Source organism: Ursus americanus, chromosome X (assembly GCF_024610735.1).
Source record: "Ursus americanus isolate L20-20 chromosome X, mUrsAme1.1.p, whole genome shotgun sequence".
Taxonomy (NCBI): Eukaryota; Metazoa; Chordata; class Mammalia; order Carnivora; family Ursidae; genus Ursus; species Ursus americanus.
The window spans coordinates 12,188,264-12,213,976 of record NC_142164.1 but is presented as its reverse complement, the minus strand read 5'-3'; the positions used below and the strand labels follow the sequence as shown (position 1 = coordinate 12,213,976).

General features: G+C 38.4%; 1 protein-coding gene and 1 pseudogene across 5 annotated transcripts in view; one reads left to right on the top strand and one right to left on the bottom strand.

Moving 5' to 3' along the window:
• The window catches only part of ATP11C (ATPase phospholipid transporting 11C (ATP11C blood group)), a 176,351-nt gene that overhangs the window by 70,193 nt on the left and 80,445 nt on the right, over positions 1-25,713 (bottom strand). For all 5 annotated transcript variants that reach the window (XM_045805124.2, XM_087859692.1, XM_045805122.2 and 2 more), the window contains exons 2-6: positions 23,414-23,533; positions 17,813-17,902; positions 15,382-15,462; positions 13,348-13,455; positions 1,375-1,503 (exon numbers count right to left, since the gene is read on the bottom strand). In XM_045805124.2, coding sequence (XP_045661080.1) covers positions 1,375-1,503; positions 13,348-13,455; positions 15,382-15,462; positions 17,813-17,902; positions 23,414-23,533 — 528 coding nt within the window. The remainder of the gene's footprint in view (positions 1-1,374; positions 1,504-13,347; positions 13,456-15,381; positions 15,463-17,812; positions 17,903-23,413; positions 23,534-25,713) is intronic.
• On the top strand, positions 10,948-11,297 carry LOC123797323 (small ribosomal subunit protein eS26 pseudogene; annotated as a pseudogene).

Sequence of the window (25,713 nt, the reverse complement as noted above, 5' to 3'; positions counted from 1 at the left end):
GGCAGGCTCCCAAAAACCCATTTATAAATCATCAAAGGAGGGCTAACACAGACTCAAAGACTGCACCACTTACACAGAAGGGAAAGCTGTTGCATGGTCTTCTGGGAATATTACGGAACTGCCTGAGCTCTATTTAAAGCTCTCCTCTGATTCTGAAGACCTATGTACTTTTAGCTGATTTGATTGGATCAACTTAACTGAAAAAAGAAATCACTTAAAAGTTTTCTTCCTCTAAACAACTTTTTCCCCTACTAGGGAATCTTTAGGTAGATTTCTTGATTTTTATCTTGACGTTTCCTCAAATTAACTTTGTTTTTGAACAGTTTAAATGCACTAGTTCATCACCATGCCCTTGAAGTACAGAATTAGTCATCTAACAGGCATTTCAGTTCCTGTTTCACATACTGACTCCTGGTTCTCGACTCCAGATGGAAAAAACAAGCAGAGAAAAGCCTTCAAGGATACACCCAGAGGTGAGCACATTAGTGCCCTTCCTTAAAGGCAGCATACAGAGGATACATTTTCATACCCTGTGGAGCTCTGGACAACGGCCAAGAACTGATTGCCAGAAAGTACCATGGAAATAAGTTATCCTCCAATTTGAGCAAACTTACTTTAGCTCACTTATAATTCTTCCTAGCTGCAATGAACAAATATTTGCCAAACAAAACCCTAAGGTATTTTTTTAAAAAGCAATCAAACTACTCCAAGACAGAGTTTCTATATGCCACGAGTAAACATTTTTAAAGAAAATATTCATCACTTTTAAAATAAAAATAGATCGGTGGTTAGAGTACATGAAGTTATTTTTATAATTACATAGTTTAAGCCTATAATGACATTCATTTAAAAAAGCCAAAATAAAACATCATATGGGATATGTCAATATCAAATGCAAACAGTGCTACAAAAAACGTGGTGGCTTTTATTTGGGGCATGGATTTTCCTCGATGAACACCAGCCTTTTCCCTAAAGTTGAATAATTGCTTAGAAGTTCAAACACAGGGGCGCCTGGGTGGCTCAGTTGCTAAGCGTCTGCCTTCGGCTCAGGGCGTGATCCCAGGGTGCTGGGATCGAGCCCCGCATCAGGCTCCCTGCTCCACCGGGAGCGCTGGGAGCCTGCTTCTTCCTCTCCCACTCCCCCTGCTTGTGTTCCCTCTCTCGCTGGCTCTCTCTCTCTCTGTCAAATAAATAAAGAAAATCTTAAAAAAAAAAAAAAAAAGTTCAAACACAATTATATAAAAGCTGCCTTCAAGTATAAAACTTGCCCAAAGAGGAAAAAATAAGATAAAAGACTGGGAGCAGTGGGAAGCACTAGAATATGATTAACTATCCTGAGCTCGAGATGTTCAGGCAAGGTTTACTTTCCATTACCTTGCAATTGGATTCCCCATCGAGACTGGCTGTAGTAACGTAACAGGTTCCATCACCAGTGCAGGAGGAGAGAAGAATAAGATCACAGGGGAAAGTTTCATCTGCCTGTACTTCTACTACATCACCAACCTAGTAGAGAGAGAAAAAGAAATATAAATATTCGTAATTCCAAACAAAGCATTCATTATACCTCAAACTAAAGCCAAAAGAGCAGCGAGAGACTTCTCCTGCTCCTAGAGAGGGTCTCAGCATCCCATGCCACGTGAAAGATAATGAAAGAATATCATTCAACATTTGGAATCCTCTGTAAGGTCACAAGGACTGACTGATGCAGTCAGATTACCTTACTATTGAACTTTACTTTCATACAGACGATTTCAGTACCCAGGCACCCATTCGCTCTCTGATGTTTTTTTTTTTTTTAAAGATTTTATTTATTTATTTGATAGAGATAGAGACAGCCAGCGAGAGAGGGAACACAAGCAGGGGGAGTGGGAGAGGAAGAAGCAGGCTCATAGCGGAGGAGCCTGATGTCGGGCTCGATCCCATCACGCCGGGATCACGCCCTGAGCCGAAGGCAGGCGCTTAACCGCTGTGCCACCCAGGCGCCCCCGCTCTCTGATGTTTTTGGCACTGCTGTTTGATAAGACAACGACCATTATCAGTTCATGAATGAATCAAGAAAATCTGCGTGTCTCAACCTGAGCACTTCCTTGAACACTGGGCAGCCACTGTCCTCCTCTGCGTCGTGTATATTTTAATATGCTTTGCCTTCCACGTGCTAATAGCTGTTACTGTTGGGTGCCGAGTCCCTCTTTAGTGCTCGGAAAAACTTGGTTAATTAGAGGGGCACCTATTTTTCCCATAACATTTGACAAAAAAAAAAAATAATTTTCAAATAGGTCACTTTCCAATAATTCATCTGCTACCAGAATAATCCATTAATATAGCCATGAGAAACAATTTCCTCTCAGCAAGTACCCAAAGCTCAAGTACAGGAAAAACATGAGAAGAAATCATGAACCATTTCTAGTACAGATAATTTAAAATGTAAGGAATAAATCATAATGGTTAAAAGGTCGAACTTTTTCTTAAAGATTTTATTTATGTATTTTGGGGGGGAGGAGCAGAGGGAGAGGGACAAGTAGATTCCATGCTCAGCGCGAGTCCAATGTGGGGCTCGATCTCCTGACCCTGAGAACATGACCTGAGCCGAAATCAAGAGTCAGATGCTTAACCCACTGAGCCACCCAGGCGCCCCAGAAGGTAGGACTTTGTAACCTGACTTTATGGCCCAGCTCTGCCACTTCACCACATAAGCTCGGGTGAGTGCCTCAGATGATATGAACTCCCTCGAAGGATTGGTTTGAGCATGAAATGAGGACACAGGTAAAGTGGTTAGCCAAGTACCTGGCACATATTCACCATTTGATAATTATTATGAATACATGGCAACTACTCTACTCCCAACCTATGAACAGTGCTAACAGTTGTGGGGAAGGATATAAGAAATCGTCCAGAATTCAGTGCTTCCCGAACTTTTTCATACCGTGGCACACAGAGAAAATGATTAAGTGTCCGCTTTGTACAGCACCTCAGATAAAGGGAGGAAGCTGTCCTTGGCAGAAGACAACCCACTTTGGGTGCTGAGTAAATGACACACCTGTCTTCTATTTACTACATGATTTGGCAGAGAAAGATGAGGATTTCAAGACCTATTTGGGAACAATTTTATTTTCTTGCCAATCTTAATCGCAGCCAAGAGCAATAGCATCAATAACTGAACTAATTTGTAAATAATATTTTGTTGGATCTTCCCTTCCTCACATAAACACTTATGTTGCTTACATAAAACCACAATCTATGATTAAATACACAGAAGACAAATAACAAACAAAATCCTAAATCATCTCAGAAGAATGAAACTCTCATTAAAGAATGGAAGATAATTCTCGGGCACATAAAACCCACGAATAGACAATTTCTTCTACAACACGTATGATTTGCTCAGATAGGAACTATAAAGGTTCTATACCTGGAGTGCAAGTTGAGGCTGGTGAGATGGCCAGAGGGCAGATCTCAGAGGGCTGGCAGCCCAGGCTCAGGTTAGGCCTTACCCTAAGGCAAGGGGGGCAGGGTGGGAAGGGGCTTTTAAAGAAAGGGAACAACAGGGTCCACTGAGACACTCAACTTGGGCCCTTTCCATTTAGCATGTTAAAAACAGTAAGAGAACATCACCATCCCTCATGATAAGTGTTCGAAAAGGCTAGATAATCTACACAATTATGTGTTTTTTTAGTTCATCAGAGAGCTGAGGTTGCGAGGCAACCAAGTGAACTGAATTTCAAAGGGCGAAAAGTCCTTCCGAGGAGACACAAGAGAAACGCACTGTTTCACAATTGACAAGGCACAGGAGCAAGAGATGACTGCCATAAAAGGGCAGAAGAAGAAAACAATCAGATTCGAACCGATTCTGAAAGGTTTGGTAGGAGCTAATGTGACACTGTGAAATCTGCAAACCTGAGAGAAAAGAGGAAATCATCACCACTTATCATTTCTTCTTTCCAGGCATCCATTGGGTGCTTGTGAGAAAACACGAGGGCAGGAGAGGACAGGAGCCTTCCCTCACCAGTACGGGCATGCCAGTTGTGACTGACCACTGCAGAGACAGAGGCAAAATATGCCAGAATCGTGGCGCCTTCTCTCGTTTGAGGCAAAAGCCATCTATGTGTAGGAGAAAGGCAAGAAAGCCTCCCTGGCCTAGTCTCGGGAAAACAACACCACTGCTAGAGGAGACAGAACAAACACCGTCTGCTGCTGGGGATGGGACAGAAAACCCATGGGTCTCGGGGCCCTAGGGCTAATAAAAGGCAAAATTCAACTGCCATTGGAGGTGGGGTGGGAGCACTGAGACCAAGTATTCAGTAGTGAGGCAAAGGTGCATACGCACCGCTTAATACTGCCATTGGAGCAGGAGAACCAAGAAACACTCTGTTCCTCCCAGGAGCCTTGCAATACTAATAACAATAAGAAATAGCAATCTACCGCCAGGGGAGGAACAGGAGTACTGAGCAAGGCCCTCTGGCCCCCCAGGTCCTACACAAAGCACGAAGCAACAGCAAAGCAGCACTCCCAGGACTGGAATTTCCAGTGGGGTACGGGAAGCAGCAATAGCTCCAACGAACACCAAAGCTAGCTCGCGACTCCCAACTAGACTGACTTAACCTTTACATCCACGCACCGACGGAAGAGCTGTGCCCATTTCAGATCATAAATTCTATTTACCTTGGTTTGAAGCACTGTTTTACATACAATGTCCAAAATTCAATTAAAAAAAAAATACAAGACACACAGAACACATGACAAAAATGACCTAACATCAAGATATAAAGGAGTCAGCACAGGCCCAATCCCAGAAACGTTGAGAATTTGGATTATGAAACAGGCATGTAAAAATAAAAATCGCTATGATTAAGATACTGAAATATTTCGTGGAAAAGGCAGACAACATACATGTGTAGATGAGGAATCTGGGCAGAGATGGAAACTCTAAAAAAAGTCAAAAGGAAAAAGATTTCCTTCCATGGGCTTATCAGCGGACTAGATACAAAAAAGGAAATAATCAGAAAACCTGAAGAAACTCTTCCAGTATTTCTAATACCAAAACCCATATTCCCTTCCTTACACAGAACCATACTTTTACCTTGGAATTCCTCAAGTCCTCTTTGCCAGCTTTCTTCTCTATATTCTAGGATTCGATCCAGTCCCATGGCTTCATGTACCATCTACATGTCGACGAAATCCAAATTTCAATTGCCAGCTCAAACATCTCTAAGCTCCAGGCTTGACAATCCCATCTGGATGTCTAACAGGTATCTCAAACTGAACATGGCTAAAATGGAATTTTCGATTTCCCTTTCACTCTTACATGTCACTAAACCTATTCTTCTCCCAGCCTTCTCCAGCTTATTTAATAACCAGAATTTTGTTTAATAGCTCTACTTAATTCACCCAGTTGCTCAGGCCGAAACCAAGAAGGTTATCCTTATTCTTTTTTGCTCTTTTTCTCCCTCCCTGCATCTAGTACATCACTAAGTCCTGATGATTCTACCTCCAAAAAATATCCTGAATATATCCATTTATCTTAATCATGAGACAGGTGGTACAAAGTCATGGTTATAAGCACAACTCATAACCCAAACTTGTTTCAAATCCAGGTTTTCCACTTACTCGTCATGGACAAGTTTCTTTTTTTTTTTTTTTTTTTAAAGATTTTATTTATTTGACAGAGATTGAGACAGCCAGCGAGAGAGGGAACACAAGCAGGGGGAGTGGGAGAGGAAGAAGCAGGCTCATAGCGGAGGAGCCTGATGTGGGGCTCGAACCCAGAACGCCGGGATCACGCCCTGAGCCGAAGGCAGATGCTTAACCGCTGTGCCACCCAGGCGCCCCCATGGACAAGTTTCTTAATCTCCCTGTGCCTCAGTTTTATCATTTGTAAAGAGGGAATAATCAAAGTACCTACTTCATAGGACTGTTATAAAGTAAGGACTAAATCAGTTAATAGAACGTGAAAGGGAATGCCTGGCATATTCACGTTTATATATAAATGTTAACTACTATTTTTATTATTGTTATCTCTACTACTGTCACTCCCTGGTTTTGAAACTATTCAAAAAATTTCCACTGCATCGAGGATACACACAAGTTACTCTCTTACTCAACAATAGCCTACCCACTCCCCCAGGCAAGCAAACATTTAGATACTTTTAGTTTATAGGCATTTCTTGCCACACACAAATATTCCAGAAAGGGCTGAATCAAACAGCATTTCATACAACAACATCAGCTGATTTAATTAAGATTATACCTGGTTGAGATCAGCCTCAAGGCAAAGGAGCCTGATGAACAGAAGGTGGAAAATGGGGTGGGGGTCTTTCTAAGAGGGTGGGGGTGACAGCAAAATCAGAAAGAGGAAACAAGAGAAAGGGAGAGATGTGGGAAACATTTAATTGCTTCACAATTTTACTTAGGGCCCTGGGAGCAACAGACTTAATGCTATGAATCATTTAGGCTTCTTATGCTGAACAACAATGTTGGGTTTCTAAGACCGGTTTGGCAACTTCAGATCCTAACCACTCTAGTTGAAGGTCTTCCCTATGGGATGCAGAGAATGCAGAAAAGAAAGAAGGGTGATAGACATTCTATGTCAATCTCAGGTAACTTTCCCACTCTGTAGCCTTTTCCCCATTATTACTAAAAGAAGATGCGAGACAAGTTACCTATTGCTGTAAATATGGAGAACTTATGTCCAACCATTCCCGGTATTTAATAAATAATTCAGCACTGATAATACTTGATAAAAGTACAGGGAAGAGAGTACCATTTTTAATTAATTCCTATCACAACTCTGAACCTTTTGGGAATGGTATTTTCACCTACCCTCTTCTCTTTCTGTTCCACCCATCTTCTTTCCTTGTTCTGGAGAATTTGATTCCTATTACCTGTCATATTTTAATCCATATTCATATAGAAATATTTTTTAAAAAATTGTATCTTGGAAGATCAATAAAATCAACACACCCTTAGCTAGACTAAGAAAAAAAGAAAGACTCAAATAACGAAAAAAGACATTACATCTGATGCCACAGAAATAAAAAGGATTGTAAGAGACTACTACAAACAGGCACTGGAGGAGATAATGCTAAGTGAAATAAGTCAAGCAGAGAAAGACAACTATCATATGATTGCTCTCATCTATGGAACATAAAAACTAGGAAGATCGGTAGGAGAAGAAAGGGATAAAGAAAGGGGGGGTAATCAGAAGGGGGAATGGAACATGAGAGACTATGGACTATGAGAAACAAACTGAGGGCCTCAGAGGGGAGGGGGGTGGGGGAATGGGATAGACCGGTGATGGGTAGTAAGGAGGGCACGTATTGCATGGAGCACTGGGTGTTATATGCAACTAATGAATCATCGAACTTTACATCGGAAACCGGGGATGTACTGTATGGTGACTAACATAATATAATAAAAAAATCATTTAAAAAAAAAAGAGACTACTACAAACAACTATATGCCAACAAATAGGATAACCTAGAATAAATAGATAAACACCTAGAAACATACAACCTGCCAAAACTGAATCATGAAAATATAAAAAATCTGAACAGACCCAAAGCTAGTGAGGAGATTGAAGCAGGAAAACCTTAGGGCTAGATGACCTCATAGGAGAATTATGCCAAACATTTAAAGAAGTAATAACACTAATTCTTCTCAAACTCTTCTGAAGAATCAAAGAGGAGGGAATACTCCCAAACTTGTTCTATAAGGCCAGAATTACTGATACCATTTTACCAGGAAAAGACAGTATAAGAGAAGAAGACTACAGACCAATATCTTCAATGAATATTGATGAAAAAATCCTGAACAAATACTACCCAACCAAATCCAACAGCACATTAAAATGATCATACACCATGACCAAATGGGATGTATCCTTGGGAATGAAAGGATATACACAAAAATCAATCAGTGTAATGCAACACATAACAACAATAGACAAAAGCTATATAATCATCTCAAATCAATGCAGAAAAAGCATTTGACATAATTCAATACTCTTTCATGATAAAAACACTCAATGAACTAGAAAGAGAAAGAAAAATGACCTCAACATAATAAAAGCCATATATGAAAAGCCCGCAGCTAATATCATACTCAGTGAGGAAAGAGTGAAAGCTTTTCCTGTAGTATCAGGAACAAAGCAAAGATATCCACTCCCAGCATGGCTATTCAACATTGTACTGGGAAGTGCTAGCCAGAGCAATTACACCTGCCCCCACCCCCCAAAAAAGGCATACAAGTTGGAAAAGCAGTAAAATTATTCTGGTTTGCAGATGACATAACATTATACATAAAAAACCCTAGATTCCACACACACAAAAACCTATTAGAATTAATAAATGAATTCAACAAAGTTGCAGGATATAAAATCAACACTCGAAATCAGTTGCATTTCTATACACTAACAATGACCAATCCAAAAAGGAAATTAAAAAAGCAATCTCTATTTATAATAGCATCAAAAGAGAGAAACCATTTTGGAATAAACTTGACCAAAGAAGTTAAAGACTTGCACATTGAAAGCTACAAAGAACTGCTAAAAGAAATCAAAGATAATGAAAATAAATGGAAAGCCACTTCATGTTCATGAATTGGAAGACTTAAGACTGTTTAAATGCCTATACCATTCAAGCAATCTGCAAACTCAATGTAATTCATACCAATATGCCAATGACATTTTTTGCAGACATAGAAAAAAATTCCTATAAGTCATATGGAATCTCAAGGGACCCCAAATACAGAAAACAATCTTGAAAAGAAAAAACAAACTTGGGGAGTCTTCACACTCCAGACTTCAAAACAAACTACAAAGCAACAGTAATTAAGACAGTATGGTACTGGCATAAAGACAAATATATAGACCAATGAAGAGAGAAACCACAAATAAACCCTTAGCATACATGGCCAAATGATTTTCAACAAGGGTCCCAAGACTATGCAATAGGGAAAGGACAGTCTCTTCAACAAATGGTGTTGGGAAAGCTGGATATCCATATGCAAACAATGAGGTTCGACTCTTACCTTACACCACATACAAAAATTACTCAAAATGAATTAAAGGCCTAAATATAAGGGGCACGTGGGTGGCTCAGTTGGTTAAGTGTCTGCCTTCGGCTCAGGTCATTATCTCAGGGTCCTGGGATCAAGCCCCACATCGGGCTCCCTGCTCAGCAGGGTCTCTGCTTCTCCCTCTGCGTGCTGCTCCCCCTGCTTATGCTTTCTCTCTCTCAAAAAAATAAATAAAATTATAGAAAAATAAAAAGACCTAAATGTAAGTCCTAAACTTTTTAGACTCCTAGAAGAACATCAGGGAAAAGCTGAATTCAGGACATTGGATTCAGTAATGATTTCCTGGACATACACCAAAAGTGAAGGTTAAAAAAAAAAAAATCAACGTTAGAAATGGGAATATATTGGGGCACCCAGGTGTCGGTCGGTTAAGCATCTAACTCTTGGTGTTGGCTCAGGTTTTTGATTTCAGAGTCGTGAATTCGGGCCCTGTGTTGGGCTCCATGCTGGGTGTGGAGCCTACTTAAAAAAAAAAAAAGAAATGGGAATGTATCAAACTTAAAAACTTTGCACCAAAGGAAACAATCAATAGAATGAAAAGGTAACCTATGGGATGGGAGAAAATACTTGCCAATCATATATCTGATAAGGAGTTAATATCCAGACTATATATTAGACTTCTACAACTCAACAATAAACAAATACCCCAGTTAAAAAACAGGCAAAGGATCTGAGTAGACATTTCTCCAAATAAGATATACAAATGGCCAAAACGCACATGAAAAGATGTTCCACATCTCTAATCATTTGGGAAATGTAAGTCAAAAACACAATGAAATATTTCACACCCATCAGGATGGCCACCATCAAAAGAACAGAAACTAACAAGCGCCGGAGAGGATGTGGAGAAGTTGAAACCCTTGCACACTCCAAGTGCAAAGGTAACATGATATATCCATATGGAAAACAGTATGCAGGTTCCTCAAAAACTTAAAAACAGAATTACCATATGATTAAGAAATTTTATTTTTGGGTATATATCTAACATAATTCAAAGCAGGATCTGAAAGAGTTATTTGTACACCTGTGCTTGTCACAGCATTATCTACATTACTAAGAGGTGGAAGCAACTCAAATGTCCAACTACTAAGAGGTGGAAGCAACTCAAATGTCCAACTACTAAGAGGTGGAAGCAACTCAAATGTCCAACAAATGAATTGATAAAGAAAAGACAGTATGCATACTAAGGAATATTACGTAGTCTTAAAAGAGAGGAATTTCTGTCATATGCTACAACATGGATGAACCTTGAAGACAGGACGCTAAGTGAAATAAGCCAGTCACAAAAGGACAAATACTGTATGATTCCATTCGTAGAAGTATTTCTCAAAAGCACTCAGTCATAGAAACAGAAAGTAGAAAGGTGTTTACCAAGGGGCTGGAAGCAGGGGGAGTTTGTGTTTAATGGGTATAAAGTTTTAGTAGTACAAGATGAAAAGATTCTGGAGATCTGCTGTACAACAATGTGAATATACTAACACTACTGAACTGTACACTAAAAATGGTTAGTTAAGATGAGGGGGGGATACCTGGCTGGCTTAGTCGGTGGAGCATGTGATTCTTGATCTCAGGGTTGTGAATTTGAGCCCCACAATGGGTGTAGGATTTTTTTAAAACAATAAAATCTTAGTGGCGTCTGGGTGGCTCAGTCGGTTAAGCTGCTGACTCTTGGTTTCAGCTCAGGTCATGGTCTCATGCGTCCTGGGATGGAGCCCCAGCGTTGTCAGGTTCCGTGGTCAGCAGGGAGTGTCCCTTAAGAATCTCTTCCTCTGCTTCTCCCTAACCACCCCCCAAAATAATAAATCTTCACAAAAAATAAATAAAAACAAAAAAAAAATTGGTTAAGATGGGCCCTCTTGGGGCCTCACTTTCAAGATGACCAAGAAAAGAAGGAATAATGGTTGTGCCACAAAGGGCCGCAGCCATGTGCAGGCTACTCACAGTATCAACTGTGCAGTTGCCTGCCGAAGGTCAAGGCCATTGAGAAGTTTGTTACTGGGACCAGAGTAGAGGCCACCGCCATCAGGGCCATTTCCAAAGCGAAGGTCTTCTAGGCCTATGTGAGACTGCTGTCTGTGAGACTACATTACTGGGTGAGCTGCGCCATTCACAGCAAGGAAGCCCAGAATCGCTCTCCTGAAACATGGAAGAACCCAACACTCCCACACCTACCCCGATTTAGACCCGCGGGTGCTACCCCACCACCCCCACCAAAGCCCAGGTAAGCAGCTAAGTCCTTAAGCACTGAAGAAAAACTGTTGTCTAGAAAAAAAAATAAAATGGAGATTATACTTTAAAAAAATGGTTAAGATGGTCAATTTAATGTTATATGCTTCTTGATCACAATAACAAAATGAAATAAAAAAATAAATAATACTTTGAGACTGAGATAAAATATTTATAAAGCACATTATGTGATAAAAGACTGTTATCCAAAATATTTTAAAAAAATCTTTTAAAACTCAACGATAAAATGAGCACTCTGATTAAACAATGGGTACAGACCTGAATAGACAACCTTATGAAAGAAGATATTCAGATGTCAAGGACGCATATGAAGAAATGCTGAACACCATATGTCATCAGGGGAATGCAAATTAAAACAAAAACGAGATACCCACTACACACCTATTAGAATTGCCAAAATTCAAAACACTTGACAACAAATGCTGGCCAGGATGTGGAGAAACAGAAACTCTCATTCAGTGCTGATGGGAATGCAAAATGAACAGCGTCTTTGGAGATAGCTTGGCAGTTTCTCACAAAATTAAACATGCTTTTACAATCCAATCCAATAAGCACACTCCTTGATATTTACCCAAATAAATTAAAATCTTATGTCCATGCAAAAACTTGCGAAGAAATGTTTATAGCAGCCTTGTTCATAATTGCTACAATTTGGAAGCAACGAAGATGTCCCTTAGAAGGTGAATGGATATATAAACTGGTCCATCTAGACAATGGAGTATTATTCAGTGCTAACAAGAAATGAGCCATTGAGACATGAAAAGACATGGCATAAACTTAAATGCATATTGTTAAGTTAAAGAAGCCAATCTGAAAAGGCTACATACTGTATATGATTCTAACAGTATAATATTATGGAAAAGCAAAACTATGGAGAGAGTAAAAAGATTAGTGGTGACTTGGGGTTGGCGGGATGAAGGGATGACGAGGCAAAGCTCACACAAAGGATGTTTAGGGCAGTGAAATGATTCTATAGGATACTAATAATGGTATGGATACTTCTCATTAGACATTTGTCTAAGGCCACTGAATTTGGAAGAGTGAACCCTAATGAAAACTATGGACTTTGGGTGATGATGATTGTGCCAGTGTAGGTTCATGGATTGCAACAAAAATACCACTATGGAATGCTGATAGCGAGGGAAGTTGTACACATGTGGGGAAAGAGGGTATATGTGAAATCTGTACTTTCCTCCATTTTGCTGTGAACCCAAAACTGCTCTAAAAAAGTAAAGTTTATTATTAATTAAAATATAATCTGTTGGGAGCAAAAAAGATTATTTGATATGCACAGGTCTAAAATCTTATTGACTGGGATCTTATTAGGTAATAATCAACAATGATTAACTTGGATCTTGGCTGATAGTAAAAAATAATACTATCTTCCAATTCTCATACATTGCTGGTAGAATGCAAAATGGCACAACTGCTGTGGAAAACAACTTGGTGGTTCGTGAAAAAGTTGAACACAGAACTACCATATCATGTAGCACTTCTACTCCTAGTATATATCCCAAAGAACTGAAAACAAGTGTTCAAACAAAAACTTGTCCATGAATGTTCATACCAGCAATGTTCATAACAGCCAACAGGTGGAAAAACCCCCTAAATGTCCATCAACTGATGAATGGATAAAGAAAAAATGGTAGAGCCATATGATGGAATATTTAGCCATAAAAAGCAAGAATTACTAACACATGCTACAATAATAACAGACCCTGAGAACATTGAGAGAAGGCAGACACAAAAGGCCACATAGTGTCTGATTCCATTTACATGAAATAATCTAGAATAGGTAAATCCATAGAGACAGAAAGAAGATTAGTGGTTGCCAGGGCCTGGGTGAGGAGGAATGTGGCATGACTACTTAATGCCTACGGGGGTTACCTTTTGGGGTGATGAAAATGTTCTGGAACTAGATAGTGTTGGCATTTGTATAACAATGTGAATGTACTAAATGTCACTAAATTGTATGTTTTAAAATGCTGTGTTTTTACCACAATAAAAAAAAAAGAACTACAAAAATACCTTGATTTTTTCACTCTCTTTTCTCACTCGCTTTGCATTTTCAATTATGTAAACAGTGCTCTTGTTGACTTCATTGTCAGCTCTGTGTCTTAGCCAATCCTCATATCCCTAGAATAAAAATAACTATAGTTAAGCTCACATAATACAGTGAAGTTGTTAATAAATTTCTATAACCCCCTCTATGAGTCACCAGCAGATATTTATACTTATAGTATTAATCTCAACTCACAGTGCTAAAGAGACAACATTGTTCATTTTTACAGCAAGAACTAAGATATGTTTTCAAAATACCCTTTAGGTAAATAGCTTTACTGGTTTCTCCATTCTACAGATAAGTATCAATGAAAATATAGGCATCAGAAGCTTAATATTCTTCAACCGTGAAAGGCTATGATTTATTCTTCTAATTCTACTCTTATTCAAGTTAATGTTAATTTCTGTACTTTTTAATTTGACAATTTTTTTCTGGATTTTCTTATAGCTCACTTAAATATATTCTTATTTATATTTATACTTATTATATATTATTTATATTTATACTTAAATATATTCTTCTGTAGTAGACTATTGGGAGTGATCATCACCAAGGAAATGTAATTCCTCCCCAGTGACAGAGAACAGAAAAGGCAAGTTAGGATTATTTTGGCACAGAATCCATGATAAGGAGGTCAACAGATAAGGTTTTGGAGGTCAACAGTTAAACTTCTCCATTGACGGTGGTAAAGGAAGCCATAAATTGGTGGTCATTTTTTAGAGTTAAAAGTAATCAGGGAAAGGTCTAATGGCTCATTTTAGTTTGGGTTTTTTGTATGAAGTAAATTTAAGCCAAAAGAACTAAGGAAGGAGGATGTTCATTTGTTTGAGCATGACCTCTTCTCCTTTTTACATCACATTGCTTTTTTTCTTTAGAATAATGTCTGTACCTTTTCAAATGTAACTGTTTAAAAAAAAATCTCTTGATCGCCTTCCGCTTTTTTTCTCCAGGGCTATATTCATTCTTGTTCTGTTCCTCTTTATGACAATGCTAGGCTATCACTTCCTATGGCACTTTCTGTGATGTCAGTGAGGAAAGAAAGGCCTAACATGAACTAGTATAGGGAGTAAAATGAATCAGTAAGAGCTTCTGTAAACCATACAGGCTATTCTTGGAACCAGCAATTCTATGATGTTAAAGAAAATAATCCTAACAGCCGAAGGGAAAGAACATTCCAAAAGTCTTTATTTAGCAACCAAACACTTGATAAAATATTCTTGCAGTTTCTGGTAGGCAAGATAGAAGACCAGATAACCCCAAGAGGAAAGGTAAGCTCGTTCAAAATACCATTAAACAGACCATCACTTTCGAAGTTCTTGAGGATAGTTTTTAAAGCTCTTTGGTAAGTACTGTCTAAAAGTATGTTTGCAATTAGTCAGGTCCAATGGACTGTCCAGTACATGATAAACGTTGCTGACCCATCCTTTACCTCCACTTTCCCATTTCCACTTTCAATTTCATGTGGAATTTTTCAAAGGTACTATCATATAAACTGGTCAAAATACTTCAAAGACGTCAGCGTCAGACACCATGGCAATTGTCAGCTTTGATGAAAAACAAGAATAAAAGTCTCCTCTGGCCACCACCCACTTTGGCAGCATCAGGGAAGACAACAAATATCGAGTACTCGTGCTCTTGAGTTCTCTGCTTTAGGCAACAACAACAACAATTCACTAGAATGGGAATTTTTCACAAAGATATGCCACACTGAAAAAAATTCATACACATTAAAAATTCACCTCTCATTTCCTGACTGAGCTGTACCTTCTGCCTTCTTTCTTTTAGGGTTACAACCCCACAACACAAATACTGAGGAAAAAAGGGGCAATTAAAGATGTACCTTACGGTCATTTTAATATGTTTTCAATAGGAAATCAAATATAAACTAAATCCATCAAGGATGCTGCTCACTCTATATGAATATGAAAAAGGAACTTGGGCAATGATACTCAAACCAGATGGGACTGAAATGCAGGCATAATTGGAAATAAGAAATTTACCTGCTTGATGGCTGTAACAGTTATAACAAAGAAAAGCGGAAGTCCACTGGTAACCGGGCTAGTTGGTGTGTCTACTGTGACCTAGGTAAAGAATGAAATTGAATATAAAAGGAAAATAAGCCATTCACTTATATGAAGGACTCACATGCTGCCACCATTTCAGGCAGAAGTACAGACAAAACATATCCTGGTAGCAGGGCCAGTGTTAACTTTCATTAAAACAAAAGCAATCCACAGAGCAGTTAGTGTAAGGAACCAGTTCTAATTCAGGCTTAGTTTTCATTCCAGTTTGGATTCACGCCTTCAATGAAATAGAACCAATCATTTACCATCTCTTTGTTGAGTACCATTCTTTCAGCCCCTGTGCTATCAGAGGCCAGGCTCTAGAGATGTTGCTTTAGATAAGATAGAGAGTAGTCCCTGCCCTTGTAAAGCTAACAGCTTACAGGAAAACTAGACAGTCGAACAAATGAAACGCTGAAATCTAAAGAGTAAAGCAGAGTTAACTAGATGAAAGATGGACTTTCAGGCAAGCACACAGGACAGCATATACAAAGTCTCTACAGTAGGAGGGCAGTGGGTGGGGGGGCGCACATGTAAAGAAAGAAAGGAAGCCAGAGGCAGGACAGAGTGTGGTGTAAGATGGGGCTGGAGAGGGGGACAGAGGAAAGCCCAAGCAGGGCCCTCTAGGCTAGAGTTCACTGTTTATCCCACGGTGGGAAAGAGCTGAAGCTTTTAGGCAAGGAGAGCTCCCATGAACAGAACTGCATTTTGAGAAGATCACTCTCCCCGATTTGTGGAAAATAGAATGTAAGCGTGAAGGTGGGGAGTTCACGTACGAGGCTACTGCCATAATGCACGTACAAGATGATGGCTTGGACAAGGGGGGGCAGCAACAGACATGCAAATAACTTCCACGGATAGTTAGGGGTTAAAATGGTAGGAATGGCAAGGAATTTCTTGTCAGGGGTGATTAAAGATGACTTCTAAGTGTCCGGTGAACACGGCTGGGTAGATGTTGTCGTCGTTCACTGAAACAACAAATACCGAGAGAGGACTAGACCTGAGGGACGGAGGACCAGGAGTTCAATCTGCCCCTACTACTCACTTTCATCTCTATCCCCACCCAGGCTGGGCTCTACCACACCCCCCGAGTTAGGGACACAGGCTTTTACGTGGCTGTGGGCCTTCATGCACAGCGTGAGACACCCATCTGGCATTCTTCACCAGGTCAACTTGCTCTAATCTTTCAAGGCTTAGTTCAGATATCATCTACTCTTTAAAGCCTTCTTAAGCTCCTCTCGGTTAGAAAGACATATTAACTTCCACTGTATCTCCAGAGCATGATGCTCGTGCTACTTTTATGATTTGTACTGCATTAAATTAAATGGATACATGACTGTAACATACATTCCTTAAGGACAGAAAAGCCGTATCTTGATCTTCATTGTATCTGCTAGAATCTTTATTATCTGGAATACTGCAAGGCACACAGTAGGTGCTTGGTATACATTCACTGAACCGAACTGAACGGTGTTTCACGGGACAAAGAACGACTCTTCTGAGCATAATTTTGTATGCAGTTTATTTTATGTGTTTTGTAAGGTATCTTACCATGGATCTAGAGTAGCTCCTTTTCAAATGCCCCATCATTTAAGACTGAAATTAGCCCTTTCCCATATCACAACCCAGATTGGTTTTAAGTAGCAGGGCTAAATTAAATTACAGTGCCATTTACTCAAAGCCTCAAAGTGGATAAACAGAAGCACTTAACATTAACAAGGCATTGGAGCAATTTCACTGGGATGTTTCTGCTTCGTTTACAAAATGAAACGAGGGAAAAAACACCCTTACTGTAATAAAATTTTCTGGGGGTAATTTTGGTGAGGGACAACTTATAATGACTCATAGACTTAAAGATGGAAGAAGCAATTTAAGATGTCTAAGATTTAAAACACAAAACATTAGCAGGAACAGAGAGAAGATCAAGTCCACCAGGCTTTCACACTTAAATGAATGAGGGAGAGCAAAACAGGTATCAGGAAGAAAAGTGATAACTTTTCAATTAAGCTGAATCTGGTGTTTAATGAAGTAAAATTTAATTTGAACTATTTTCAATTTTAATACATGCTATTGTATTTAATGGTACACAATATATGTCCTTCTAGGATGAACAAAGATATGAAATCCATGAAAGTTTTTAAACAAAGTAACAAATTCTCAACAGGTTTCCTAGTAAAAATGCTACTTTGGAAATTTATAAAATCATATAAATCTTAAACTGTAATATTAGTACTTTAAAAAGTTTTATTAAAACAAGCCCTAAAACATCTTTTTAGACACAGGGCATTTTAAAGTTAGAAATGGATTGAAAATCTGTTTGGAGTAATTATGTTTCTAAAAGGGGAGTGGTTGTTTATGGAGCTCTTACCTGCACAAGGAAAATGATGAGAAAATAAAAATTTGCAATTCTTCTAAACTGTTCAAACAGATTCTTTGGGAGGAAATTCCAAAGTGTATACTGTACGGGAGAAAGAAAAAAGAGTATCACTAGAAAGGAAACTTGAAAAATTCTAATAACAACTCATATGGGCCAGATTATCACAATACTTTGAAAACATGTTAAAACCCAGACTTCACACATACAAATAAGCATACACTTAGAGGTATACTATATAAGAAATAAAGTTTTCATTTGGAGTATCACAACTGGGCCATTTAGTCCCCAGTCTTTGCTTTCCCTGACCTGATCTAAATTAGGTTCCTTGTTAGGTGTTCTCAGGTCATCCTATACTTCCTTGATAATACTCATTACAGTGAATAACTACAGATGTGTGCATTTTTTATTAAAGTTGCTTGCTCACTCAATAGGCAGTAAGTTCCATAAGGACAGGCTGTTCATTTGTCTTTTCATTACTTTTCCTCCAACACCTAGCAGACACAAAGTAGACACTCAATAAATTAGCTGGATGAATGAATGAACAAATTAATCCCTCTGGCTCATCTAACCACTGGAGTCTGGATCATCATCACCAATATAACTCTGACCCCCACCTCCATGACAGTCGAGGTATACACATAACCTTAGGTCATAGAGGCTTTCACTTTAATCAACAACATGCCATACTGGGCTTTGGTAACTGGTAATAGGTTAAAGGTTTGATGCTAAGTAGTACATGGGCAGGAGAAGAAAACTCCTGGGCCAACTGTTGAATCACATAAGACTTTCTCGCTAATATCTTAAGCTCAAGGATGAGGTCATTTAAAAATCACCATAAGAAGTTGCATTTTCTAGATATCTTAATAAAGACCAGAAACCAGAAAGAAAGAAGTGTTTCTTAACCTAAAAGATCTAAATTTATACTTAGATGATCTCCACCACAAATATGGTGAGAAAATATCCATTGAATTAGGTAAGATGACTGAAATGCCATAGTTGCAGAGCATGACACAATATACGTGAATTTACTAACCTCTCTTTAAAAGGCTTATGGGCTCAAGATTCAGGGAATCCCAAGAAAATGAAGATAAATGGAGGCAAACATATTCAGTAAAGGAGCTGCATTACAACCAACAGCCAACCTAGAAGGTTCTTCCCCCGGATTCATAGAAGCGCTTCAAGGAAGCTCATTCAAAATGAAGTACAAAATTACAGTGAGATATCACCTCACACCTGTCACAATGGCTAAAACAGAAAACATAAGGAACTACGGGTATTGGTGAGGATGTGGAGAAAAAAGGAACCGTTCCTCTTGCACTGTTGGTGGGAATGCAAACTGGTGCAGCCACTGTGGAAAACAGTATGGAGGGTCCTCAAAAAGATAAAAAATAGAACTACCCTATGATCCAGTACTTGCACTACTAGGTATTTACACACAAAATACAAAACACTAATACAAAGGGATACATGCACCCCTATGTTTATAGCAGCACTATTTACAATAGCCAAATTATGGAAGCAGCCCAAGTGTCCATCGATAGATGAATGGATAAAGAAGAGGTGGTAATATATACACAATGGAATACTACTCAGCCATAAAAAGGATGAAATCTTGCCACTTGTAACAACATGGATGGAACTAGAGAGTATAATGCTAAGTGAAATAAGTCAGAGAAAGACAAATACCATGATTTCATACGGATGTGGACTTTAAGAAACAAAACAAAGGTAAAAAAAAAAGAGAGACAAACCAAGAAACAGACTGTTAACTCTAGAGAACAAACTGATGGTTACCAGGGGGGAGGGGGGCAGGGGGATGGGTAAAACAGGGGATGGGGATTAAGGAGCACGCTTGTCGTGATGAGCACCGGGTAATGTACAGGAGCGTTCAATCACTACACCACGCACCCGAAACTAACATTGCACTGCATGCTAACTAAACTGGAATTTAAGGCCTTAATAAACAACAATGAAAAATGAAATACAGAATTGTGTGGATATGCAGCAATTGGGGGAAGAGAATCCACACTTTTTATCAGGTTCCCAAGGCAGCTTGTAACCAAAAACAAAAGGGATCAAAACCACTGATCCAGTCCCTTTGAAGCTGATGTAGTCCAGGATCAGCACTTGACTGTCCCAATTACTTAGGATCAATTTTCTAAAACAATAAGCTAAACTCCCACAACAGGCTAACAGCTGAGCTTCTGGCTTGTTGACCTTCTGTTCCCTAACTAAGGGGTTTTTAATTAAACAAACAAACATCAGGGACTGTTAGAGTCCTCTGTGGGGTGTTAACACATCAAAAGGGAACATTTTTGTTGTTGTTTCTAGGCCCCCACGGTTTGTTTACCACTGTTTTAACTTATTAAATGAACTGCTTCCTTGGGGAACTCTGACTATTACCATTATAGGAAACTATTGCTATATGCTCTCTTCTTTCCTGCATCAGGTCATGAGCTATTAAGATGTCAGGGAACATATCGTAAGCCCCCTTAACCACAGCTGCCTAGAACAATGTTTGGTACATAGAAGGCACAAGAAATCTTGATCTTAAGTGTTGGCCATTTACTCCACTGCTCCACACCAATGTGAAGTAGAACTTTCTCTTTTTTTAAGTACCACTCTTTCTCCCGTGAATTCGGAAGAGTAAAGGGAGTCACCACCACACTAGGATTTAGTAACTTCAGCTAAAAAGGCACCATCCAGGGAGTGTGAAAAGATTCAAAGAGATATCCAATAAATTCTACTGACAATCTGAGTTTTAAAATGAGGTAGAATGCTAGTGTAATTTTAGGCTTGAAGCTTTAATTCAAGACAGTCTTTCACATAGGAGTTCTAAATTTAACCTTGGGCATACCTTCGAAGTGTTAGGTGGAGCTCACGGATTCTTAACCCACTGTAGCACCTTCAAGATTGAGGCTCAGAATTTTTTAAGGGAAAAAATGTGTAATGGGGCAATATGATGGAAACTACAGATCCTAGCAGCAAGCAGCCAGGGCTCCTTTGGCTAAAGAAGGGGATTTCCAAATGTCGTACCAGCTACAAAATTCGGGTGATTCCCAAAGGTTCCTGCTGATTGTATTCAAGTAGGAAGGCTGCAGAGAACAAGGTTTTTTATGAAAAGTATTGTGTTCCCCAAGAAGAAAAGAACACTAATTTTATCAGTAAGTAAAATTTAAAGTAGGTCACAGTATTGATCTTCAGTGTTCCCTGCATTAATAAGATTTATTCCCAGTGTTATACTGGCATTATGGATGGCATTGGTAAACAAAAAGCATCCATTAAGAGAAAGGTATTTTTTTCATCAAAGGGTTAAAAAAGGAAATCAACACTTGCTACAAAGTTGGAAGGCAGCTAACATATGCTATATAAATTGTACATTTCTTCAATTAAAAGATTCTGGTGAAAATACAAACAGCCAAAAGACACTGTGAGGAAGGAAAAGTTCCAATTATCAAAATATTGTTCTCTCCAGAATGGACCCAAAGGCCTCTTTTAAAGAGAGATCACACCACACAATCAAAACACATGTACTGCTCAGGACCGTAGTAATAGTAATCACAGAAATGTAATTTAACAATACCACCTACCATTTACGGAGTCGTTACTATAGGCCGAGCACAGCGCTTAAACTGTGGATTATTTTACCCTCACCACAATCCTCTGAGGTAAGTACTGTTAATATTTCCATTTTACAGATAAGAAAACTGAGACACAGAAGGGTTCTATGCCTTACTTTAAATTCAAACCCAGGTCTTCTGTCTACAAGGATGAAGCTCTTTACCACTACGCTATACATATGCTCTCCTCTTCTAATTATTCATTGTATTAAGATTTCATTCTTTTTCTGAAGTTAGTATTCCGTCAGTTCCTTTTTCTGCTCTAGAGCTTTTAGGAAAAAGCGGATCACTGGTAAACTACATGGCCAGTAAACTAGAAAAACTGTAAACATGTAATATTTACAGAGAAAAGACAGGTGTTAGTTTATCAGTGTAGAAATGTGCACTTCTTTATTCTGATTTCTAAAAGATACACACAGAGATATATATGCAAATCTGTTCAGAAACAATCTTTATTTGCCCCATGAGCTCTTGACTATTAAAAAAAATATCCTCATGGATTGTTTTGCCTACTGGCAAAGCTGAAGCTAGATAAAATATGAGAAATATTATATTAAATATGAAAAGATTTGACAATTAAACAGAGTCTTCTAGTTCTTTTACAATGTGAAATTGCAAAGTATATTACAAGAAAATGGTTATCATTAGTTCAACGAAAGTCACTTTACCATCAGTGTGTGACATTATCATCTTTCACATAAAACACTATGGGAAACAATAATTCCCTAGAAAGTATTTTAGATTTTGTTTGATGCAAAATGCAAGAGAAAACAGAGAAAGGAGCCCCAATAGCACAATGATGTGAAAAGGGATTTTTATTCAGAACCACGAGACCTGATAAAGCAGTTCTGCTCCTGACTTTATTGCTCACTCTGCTTGGTGACCATGGCACTAACTTAATTTCTCTGGGCTTGCTTTCTCCATCTGTAGAGTCAGCAAGTTGAACCGATAATCTCCCAGGATCTTCCAGTTCTGTAAGTCTATGATTCTGAGTCAAAGGACTACTACTGTTGTCTTGGATCCTACAGGGTGAGTTACAATTTTCAATCAAAGGACCATTCACTATCCTGGGCACAGGTATGAAAACTTCTGGCTGAGGACAAATTTTCTGCCATAAGGTTCAAGGTGAACAGGAAATAGACATTTTACCCAAAGACACTCAAAGCGTTCTATAGGCCAATAGACCTGGGCTCATTAGGCAACAGTTTTCACTCATTCTGTCCATATTTTACATGTTAATCTCCTACCTAAATATAATCTGTACTATATATCACTACCTCAAGAGAAATCACACATGTTTGAAAACCAAATGTTAAATTTTTAAAGAAAGGGAATAATTTTGTTTCAGGTCTTAGGTGTTTGCAAACTTGCAGTGATCCAGTTGTCACTAACGTTTTACATCTGCCTTGCCAGGCTACATGAGGAAGTGAGGAAAGTCTATCGAGATCTGTCAATCTATCAATTACCTGCCATCTAGCACCTAGTACTTAACCTGGTCAGCCAAAGGTAAAGATTAGCAAGCTGATATTAGTAAAATGAGGACGACCGGGTACTAGAAACTATAGAGACTGCTTATGGAACATCAGCTATAAATGTCATTCTAGGATAGCACCCTCCGAAAGAATGTAAATTATTTAGAACCTAGTCCATCCACTTAAGAGAAATTCAGGAAGCTTTGGGCAAGCAAATAATTCCTAGTTTTAGCACCCTTTAAGGCTTAACGTAATATGTATCATCAACAGGCACTATGAATAACAAGGGAAAGCAAGTGACTAATATTTCAGCTATGACAAGACAGAGTGATACTGTTTAAGAAAAACAGCCTTTTGGTGGCATAATGACCACAGTTTGTATACGGAATAGGTACACATCTGTGTATGCATATATAAACACACCAGCTTCCTTGGAAGCATAAAGAAGTGCCATTATCTGAATCACTACATGTATCTATTGAATTAAAAAAACAACTTACCTTAGATGAGACTATTCTATTATCACAAAATCTTTGTGCAATGTAAGCTTCTGTTTCTGAAACTGGATGATTGCCAACGAACACTGTGCGTGTACCAACTCTTTTCTCTTCTCCAGCACACTGACCAAGAGAAAGGGGGGAAAAGTCAGTTTCTTATCACATTTGTCCATGCTTCTACTGAGCTCAGAATTCTCACCTAAGCACATCTGACAATCCTCTAGAGACAGAGAGAAGACAAGACAGAGTACCAGAGAGGGGAAGAAAACCTTGTTAGGTTACTCAAACTCCACTAGGCTCTTAGTTGCTGACTTAGTGAAGATTAGTGGGAGGGTTGCTTGAGACAACTGTTCTGAGGCCAACCCTGCTATTTTAAAATACTTAAATTAAAATTAATCCTAGAAAACCAGTATTTTTACTGCCATTTTTCTTTCTTCCACAAAATCTCAACCATCACCATCACAGCAACACACTCAAAAGGTCAGATTGGGAATATTTAATTTATCATATGACAACTATTGAAGACCATCTTGTCAATTCCTTACCAGAGAACATAAAGCAGAATGCAAATTGCTTCCAAACAGAAAATAATTACTTGTGAGTATAGCAAAATAGAATGGCTGTCTCTAATGATGATCAACTATTTCTACAAAGAGAAGTTGAAATTCTTTGGTTTTACAGGAAAGACATCCTTAGTGATTTCTCAGAGCCTACTGTCAAAAAGTCCCATTTCACACAATATATCTCTAATGCCCTTATTTATTTATTTATTTATTTATTTATTTATTTATTTATTTATTTTTAGAGACGGAGATGGGGAGGGGCAGAGGAAGAAGGAGAGAGAGAGAATTCCAGAGCAGGCTCCATAGCCAGCATAAAGCCCGATGCAGGGCTTGATCTCACAACCCTGAGACCACAACCCCAGCCAAAATCAAGAGTCGGTTGCTTAACCAACTGAGCCACCCAGGTGCCCCCACTTTTACATTTTTTAAAAGTAGGTTCTAGAAGTTGTAGAATCTAGAAGTTCGAAGGTTGAGCTCCATTTTACCTTACCCTTTTACTTCACTGAGGTTTTACTCCATTTTTTTAAAGATTCTCCAATAAATTTATTTTGTAAATTTTTTGCATTTTATATTTTATTGGCTTACAATTTAGAAAAATTTATACAATTTTGAACACTGAACTATTTATCATTTTAACATGAATTCAGATATACTTCAGTTTATTTCTAATTGACCTTCAAATGCAGCAGCTCATGAGTTTAGTGTAAGTATTCTTGCCACCCCATCCTACTGTCACTGAGTCAAAGTTCAAGATACAGACAGATACAAACACAAAACACACACATAAACAGACATAAACAAGCCTTTTATGAAGTAAACAAATCTTTTATAATGTAAATAACAGTTCCCTTTTGGAACTTTCTATATCCAGTTCATGCCTTTTCTGAAATTGGGATATTCACACACATTAGACACAATCTTTACAAAGCAAAGCTTTTATCTCTTTGCAAACTCAGGTAATTCTTGAGAGCAATATTTTTCTTATTGATCGGAAAAGAACAGAGTGTGGAAGGTCAAAGAGGAAAAATCACTTCAAATAATCAAAACAGAAGAGGTCTGAAAAATAATACATTTAATAGTGTAGGGAGAAAAATTTTAAGTATAGATTCTATTGAAAATATTGATATTCAAAGGAATAGCTTTGGACCCATTGCCAAAAACTCAGATTTTTTTCTCAGTTAATTAAAACCAAGAGTGTTTATTTAGGAAGATACATTAAGTCTTTGAAGTAAGAATGAAAGAACCATACAATTTAATTTCTATATAAATGACTAAATATACAAAGCATCAAATATAAACAGTAGTGTAGCAAGAAAATAAATTGGCAGAAATAATTTACTCAACCAGTAGCAATAATTAAGACAACCATCTGAAAGATATTCTGTACACCAAGAATGAAAAAAATGTTGTTACACGATTTTACAGCATACAACGGAATTCAATTCTAATTCATTACTATTATTCTTTCTTCTTCAGTACCAGTGGACCCACATCATCCCCTATCAATTCACTGTGTTTATTATGTGAACCATCACATGCAGGAAAGTCTTGGAACGTCAACACCTATAATATGCTGCTTTAATAAGACACAAATCTTCAACGTTTATTTCATTCACCACTTTGGGATTTTCCTTTTGTATTTTAAGATTAATCATGCTTGGGGCGCCGGGGTGGTGACTCTTGGTTTTGGCTCATATCATGAACTCAGGGTCATGCGATAGAACCCTGCCACGGGCTCCC